Genomic DNA, 7,502 nt, shown 5'->3' on the forward strand with positions numbered 1-7,502 from the left:
TTGACAACACCACTGCGACCACGTGGACATTGGCAATGCCATACTTGACGCAATGATTGTCGTGCAGGAGGAGTTTGTGGTCGTTGAAGCTGCAAAGAATTGTGCGGCACCACACGCGATTGCGCGCTATGTGGAAAGCCTCGCCCCTGGGGCTGTCTTTCTGCAGCTGACAGGTCTTGGAGTTGCCCAGGTGCCTTCACTGATGGGCCACGACTGGCTGCAGTGCATCGCCCTAAGCTTCAACCAGCTGACAGAATGGCCAGTCATGCCCGTTCTAAATGCGTTGCGCACCCTTAACGTCGCTCACAACGCGCTCACAATTATCCCGGAACACATTGCCACCACGATGCCAAACCTGCGGGTGTGTTGGCCGATTGCTTGAAAGTGCCTGACAGGCTTTGCCTGCCACTGAAAAAGAAAAGAATAGAAGAACAATCTGGAATCGTGCCAGGTCCACGCAAGAGAGCACTACACACCGTGTTTTGCCAGCGTTCCCCTATCTCATTCAGCTCGCGGCATGTGGTCTAAGTTCAAATCGAAACATCTTGGAATTGCAGTTCGAATGTTGCAGACGATGCACCGGAATTTCTGAGGATCGCTACACATAATGCGGGCTGTTACATCGATTTGGTTAAAATCTGTTTAGCGAAGTGCTCCCATTTTTGGCGCAAACCAGCTGTCTGCCATCCGTCTTGATTCTGAACCATGTCAGTGGCTGTCACGATATCATAGCACACCATTGTCTAGTTGTGCGTTCGAAAACACGTCATGTCGCATGTGCGGGACATCAACCTGCGTCACAACGATTCTACTCCTCAAAGAATTGGAATCAGGTTGTCTAGAAATCGTATAGTTCCGGGCGCTGTGGCCCTCCAAATCCCCCGCTTTATGATGCAAAATATCTCATACCGGTGCAACTACGAGTGTATAGAAATGCACGTATTGGGGGGCGCTGCGCCCCCATGATCTCCCCGCTTTACGCCGCTGCTCATTGTATTCAGCGATGAATGCCATGAAATGCACCGTTGGACCCTCGACCTAAGTTGCTTTTGCAGGACATCAACCTGAGTCACAACAGCATCACTGCCGTGCCCGAGGCCCTGGGCCATCTGGCCAACCTGTGCACAATCAACCTCAGCCACAACGCCATAGGAGCGCTGCCGGAGAACATCAGCTGCTGGATTTGCTGCCACACGCTGGACATCAGCCACAACAAGCTCAGCGTACTGCCGCAGTCTTTCAGCTCTCTCCGCAGTCTAACCCACCTCAACGCCTCTCACAACGTACTCGGAACTGTCCCCCCTGCACTCAGCAGCTTGACTAGTAAGCTCCCTTGATGGCTGAGGTCTGTTGAGCATCTCACCCTTATCGGGATGTTGTGTTTGCTTGTCTCACCGTTGTCGGGATGGTATGTTTGCGATAGCTTGGATGGTTTGTCGTTGCGTTATTTCCAGAGTCGACATCTGTACAAAGTATGGGGGCAAATTTGCTTTTGCAAGCCGTGTTCTGCCAAGCGCATGTTGCGGATGACTATGGCATGGTTCCTGATTGGCTTACTCATTTGCTTACTGATCGCGAGACATTTATACCCCTGGTGGCTGTTGCTTTCTTTTCTCTCCAGCAAGCAGAGCTTTCCAGACAGTGTGCTTTTCAGGCCCAGATGATCAACATGCATTCGTTTCAAGGTAGTGTTCGAAACCTGATGACATTGTCACGAAGCGGAAAACACAAGATCCGCGAAGCTGATAGTTGTGGAGAGTGCCTCGTTCAAACTCTTGGTAGGAAAGATATCAGAATACACACTCTTGCCAACGTTCCCGGAGGGAGAGTGTGCCAAAGAACTGCACATGTTGACCTCAAGCACTCTAGGCGTGCCTGGGCTTGGCAAGCTGTGCCCAAGCCAGAAGCTAAGCCAAGCTCGTTGGGCACGGTCCCAAAGGTATACAAACATGGCTCCGAATTCTGTTTATATTTGCATGGTAGGGTTGTTTCTCAAGTACTTAAAGTTGCCAATGTCCCTGGGGATGCGAAAGTGAGTGACAAGAAGTATACTTCATCATGAAATGACCAAATGCACCCTCGTGGCATTGATGTCTTTCATCAGGGGGAAGCTTATGAAGCAATGCATTTGCTTGTAGCACAATTAACAACCAACGCTTGGTGCAAGCTGTCGTGCTCAAGCAGATGCGTTTTTTCCAGCTGCTCTTATGCCACTCTCCTCCATCAATCACGACCTGCAGCAGCCCCATCCCCCATCTGTCCATTCGTATCTTCCCTCATCCAGAAGCCGTTCTCATTGCAGGCTTGAAAGAGCTGCGTTTGGCGGCAAATGGGCTGCATACTTTCCCGCCGCATCTGCTGAGAGAGCTGACTCAGATGAGTGTCCTTGACCTCCAAATCAACGCCCTCGACAGATTTGAAGCTGTGGAGGGCGACATGCGCAGTCTAGTCACGCGTGCCGACTTGCTTCTGGAACAATTTTCCGGCGACCATAGTAAGGCGCGTCATGCGTATTTGGAGCAGCTGATGCGTGATGAAGAAGCTGCGGATGTTGTTATTGCAGATTCGGACTGGCAGACCGGGACACCGCAAGGGAACGAGCGGTGGACCGCAGTCAAGGTAATGTCCTTACAGACAAACCCTTTTCACATTGTATGGGTGTAAAGCAAAGGCGCTGATTACCTGGTAACAAGATTGAAATCGTAGCGAGCATCTGACAGATGTCCTGTCTACTTTCTCCCGGTGCCTGCATATCAGCTGTCTGCAGTGCAGTTCATCTGTGTCATCCCATTCCAGGATGACTTCTGCAAGCATTTGGGCCCCGTAGCTGTTGTTAAGCTGGATGGATGGCATTGCAGGTGCAGTGCAGGACACGAGCTAATGATGAGGCGGCGTAACAAAGGGATGAGTTAGTCCACCTGATGATGAATGAGCCTCTTGGTGAGGTTTGGTAAAATGGCATGTTTCAGGCCACCCGATAAGATAGGCCACCCCGCAAGGTGGTGTAGAAATGGGATGCAATAGGCCACCCGATGAGACAGCTGCACATGACATGTGTCAATGTGTGATTGCTGTGCAGGAGTACACGGGGGGGGCTGCGCCCTGCCTGAGCAACCTTCGAGAACTCAATCTCAGCCAGAATAGGTTTCAAAGAATGCCCCCCTGCATGCCGGCAGCGCTCGAGGCCTTGTACATGTCCGACAACGTGCTGTACGAAATCCCAGGGTGGTTCTGCACCCGCATGACGAACCTGAAGTACCTCGATGTGAACCTCAACACTGTCTTCACACTCTCGAGACACATTCAAAGGCTCTCGAGTTTGAGGATGCTGGGCCTAGCTCACAATCCGTTGGAGGATGGCACTGGCAAGCTCGCCACAGCGATTGCGTCGGGGCAAGGGGCTCAGGCCGTGATTGAGACCGTGGCAAGAATGTCTCGCACGGACTGGCAGGAAGAGATCAGGAGCCTTTGCGCACTTGTTGCAACACCAGGGGGGGAATCGTGACACGAGAGTATGCTGAGCAATGTTGCGCATTTGTGCACGCCGTCCAAAGCAACCCGATTTCACACAATTCTGCAAATGCTTTGTGCAAACTGGCCTGCTATTGAGATTGCAGGTACTAGCAGTGTGTTGGCTAGTACGTTAGTGCATGGCAGAGATGGAGTTTGTATTGTGTAGTCGGTTTGACTGGCATCATGCGCCGCCATCAGCCATGATCAAGTAACTGGCATTCAACCAGCGGAATGCACAGTGGGAGGTCACAGTGCCTGTTCGCTGCATCTGATTCCAGAGGCAGCTCAGCTGCTGCCAGCTCGAAGCTTTTCTGAGAAGTTGTTTAACAACTTGGCTATAGCAATGTACAAAAACCAAGTCAACGTCTTGATAGACAACATCCCGGAAGTTCAAGATGAAAGCGCCAGTCCATGCGTGGATGTACTGCAACAACAAGACAGCCAGACACGCACTGGATCACAGAGTACTCTCAACTCTCCTCAGACAAATCGATAGCGCTTGGCACAGACTCTCACGGCTAAGTCGATGCAAAGTTGCTGGCAACCGATACATAATCATCAACGAGTCAGCTAGTCAAAGAATCTGGTTGATATATCTTTGACTAGCTGACTCGTTGATTATGTGGCCTATATAGGCCACAAATAGGAGCTCGCCGACGCTCGACATCGGCGTGACATCTCTCAAATCTCCTCGTCAACCTCGTCATCATCGACATGGAGCTTCTCGATGGCCGACTTGATGAGGTTTTGGTCTGTGGAGGTGGGCTTGAGGTCCATGGCGTGGCAGAAGTGAGTCAGCGCCTTGTCAATGAGCTTGAGCTTCTTGTAGATTCGTCCCATCTGGTAATACACTGTCGCCTCGCGAGGAGCGATGTCCTGAAGTCCAGACACAGTCTAAGCCCTGATGATGACAATGCAATCACCACAGTCTACACAACACTCGACCCAGTGCCCAGCGTTGCGTTGTGTCACGTTCTCTATCCAAAACATATTGATCCGGAATGAAGATAGAATCTGTCTCGATTTCTTGTACCTATAGGTACTCTCAGAGCCATGTTGCGTTACGTATTTCGGTCAACTATTATCTAGACTGCGGTAGATACATACGCCAGCCCAAACAAGGCCGGCCAGACAGCCAGCGGTGATCTAGCGCCTGAATAGAGGGATACAGCATCCCGCAAAGGAGGATCTGATGATGATGTTTTCTTCAGAATACTACCGACTGTGCACACGGTACTTCTCGTATCTGATTTCTTATTATCTGACAAGTTGTTCGCCATGTCTGTGTCCTGTCACGATGCTTCTACACATACTCATCCATGAATGTAATTGATAGTACCCAGCGCCGTCTGACCCCAGCCTTGACAAACTGGGCATCGCTTTGGTTACTACGATGTGAGCGCTGCCCCTGTCTTGCTCATCACATTCTTTCTCATCTCTTTCTGCGGCTTTCTTGCCTGCAGTTCTGCAGATTCGCAACACACCTTGAGGCTTTCCAGCTCGTCAATCGCTTCCACGTACTTCTCCTGGCTGATGAGGACGCTCGCCCGCTCGAAACGGGCCAGTGGGTTTTGAGCGTCGGCGTCGATCGCCCGCTGCAACCACTCGAGGGCGTCCCCAGAAAGCCCCTGCTTATGATAGGCCATGCCGAGATAGCACGCCAACACAGAGGAGCGAGGATTGATTTGGTGCGCGTGCTTGAAGTTGTTGATCGCCATTTCGAACTTCTCCTGGCGGTAGTAGATCTGGCCGATGCCGTACCTGCACTCGGGAATGGCCCACTGACGCGCTTGAGTCAAGGGCGAACGCATGTGTTTGGCTTACCCAGAGGTTCCTAAATTCATTTCTTTACATCTGATTGCTGGAGCTGAGATGGAGACAGAATCAAAACGCATCACTGATGAAAGAGCTCCATTGCTGTCTCTACAGACAACGGCAACCAGAGCAGATCGGGCAGGGTGAGTACACACCAAGCGTTGTAGTGGCGGGGGTCGCGGATGAGAGCATTCCGATAAAAGGCGAGGCTCTTGTCAAAGTCCTCGTTCGCAAAGTACTCGTGGCCGCAGAGGGTGTAGGCGTATGTGAAGTGAGGCTCGAGCTGAAGGGCGCGTTGGAAGAAGCGAAGTGCGGTCTCGTGTTCCTTCTGGAGCGAAAAACAGTTTCCGACAATGCACCAGGCCTGTGGGGAGAGGCGGTCCAGGGCGAGAGCGTCCTGAGCTAGATGGCTCATGTCCACCTGCAGCAAATGAATAAGTAAATATGGTCCGCCTGCAGAAATTGAAGTGGTGTGTTGAGAATGCTGCATGTGGTCGGTAGTGCTGTTCTGGCGATGTTGATGCTGATGCATCTCCTGGTTTGGTTGCTTGTTGACTATTTCCTGCCATTATCTATGTGATGTAATGATGCATCTTCTCGCAACACTATCGACCCCATATGAACATTGGCAATTCAGACATGGATGCTTGGTTGCTTTCCGCCTGTGTCGTAGTTCCTGCTCTCATCGATAGATGTGGTGTGATAATGATGATGCATCGTTTCAAAGACGGGTTGTCACTTACGCGCTTGGGGGACTCAGCATCGGCATACGTAGGGGCAATGCTATCATGCACCTGCACTGTCTTCAAGTTTCAGCTCGTGCGAGCGGCCGCGCATTTCTGTCCTGAGTCAGGAGGTCCGACCGTTGACGTTCAAGGAGCTATACTGTTTCGAATGTGATTGGTTGCTTTCGGCCTGAGCTGACTACTTCTTGCATATCCATGCGTCATACTGATGTTTGTTTCTCAAAAGTCTACGCATCCAAATGGACATTTGTAACTCCAAGACGGACAAATCAGACTAATCATTGGTGATCCCATGAGAGTGTTCACTGCAAAATAGCTGGGAGTGACGCGCCTGCTTCTTCATGTGCCACAGCACAGTGGAGTACACCTCGAGCTCCTCGAGGCGGTACGGGTCCACATTTCGGCTCCACTCGAAAAACAAGCAAGACTTGTGGTAGTCCACCATCTCGAAGTACGCTTTGCCGACATGCGAGAGCACCCAGGCAGTCGTGTAGTGCTGCGTGGGTAGCTCCTTGAAGGCCTCGAGCGCCTCTATGCACTTGAACTCTGACAGCAGCCGGTAGCCCTTGCCAAGCGCTCGCAACAACGCAACACACTCCGCCTGGCCCTCTGGGCTGTTTGCGCCCATGACGCAGACGGGCAGCGCCGGAGAGACGAGTGCTTGCCTGCTAATCATCGTGGTGCCTTTGGGCGGGCCGTCCTGCGAGGAAAGCACACTCTTCGAGACTTTCTTTGTCCAGCAAACGCAAGTGCAGATTCATGCCATCAACCGTGCAAAGTATTCAGTGACTTTTTGAGTCAGCAGGGCCCTGGAAGGAAAAGCCATGACACGTGTTTGAGGCAAGCTAAACAATTCCGATCAATTCGCGATTGCCACAAAGCTTTCCCTTTGCTGTCTTTGGTGCGTCACGCAGGCGGGCGGCAAGCACCTGCTGAGTGGCGGAGGTGGATGTGGAAGGCGCTACATCCGACGGCCGAGGCAGCTCCTCGCCCTCAAGTGCCCCATCACCGTCGCCAGGCCCTCCTGCACGCGTCTTAGTCAGCCGCGAGCTTCGCCTCACCGCGTTGGAGTCGAGCACAGCCCCCCGCGTGGCAGGGTCAGGGCCCAGGGTCATGGGAGGAGCCTTGGCAGGCGGGGGGGGGGATGCAGGCTGAGGCACAGGGTCCGCGTGAACAAGCGATGTGGGTCCGGTCATAGATGAGTCAGGGCACATGCTCGTGGCCATACCCGAGGTGGGTGCTTCACTGTGAACAGCTGCATATCGCACAGGGGCCTGCAAGTCGTGCACAGTCACGAGCTTGGTGCCGTGCTAATGCATGGTTGTTCAGCAGCAAAGGATGAGTTCCGTGCTCCTTTGTTGCTGCTGCAGACCATGGGTGCAGCGCTGGTGTGTTGTTGATGGTGCGCCGTTTTACGACTGTGTTCCA

The 7,502-nt window shown here is 52.4% G+C and overlaps 1 protein-coding gene across 1 annotated transcript; it reads right to left on the bottom strand.

Annotated features, from left to right (window-relative positions):
• Positions 1 to 4,194: 4,194 nt before the first annotated feature.
• Positions 4,195 to 6,702, bottom strand: LOC149810206 (cell division cycle protein 27 homolog B-like). Its single transcript, XM_089994380.1, has 4 exons — positions 6,406 to 6,702; positions 5,484 to 5,749; positions 4,998 to 5,274; positions 4,195 to 4,389 (listed from the first exon to the last, which is right to left on the bottom strand). The coding sequence occupies exons 1-4, from the start codon at positions 6,700 to 6,702 to the stop codon at positions 4,195 to 4,197; spliced, it is 1,035 nt and encodes a 344-aa protein (XP_089850506.1).
• Between the last annotated feature and the right edge of the window lie 800 nt (positions 6,703 to 7,502).

This window comes from Nuphar pumila, unplaced genomic scaffold (genome assembly GCF_984573655.1).
Source record: "Nuphar pumila unplaced genomic scaffold, dmNupPumi1.hap1.1 HAP1_SCAFFOLD_470, whole genome shotgun sequence".
Lineage (NCBI taxonomy): Eukaryota > Viridiplantae > Streptophyta > Magnoliopsida > Nymphaeales > Nymphaeaceae > Nuphar > Nuphar pumila.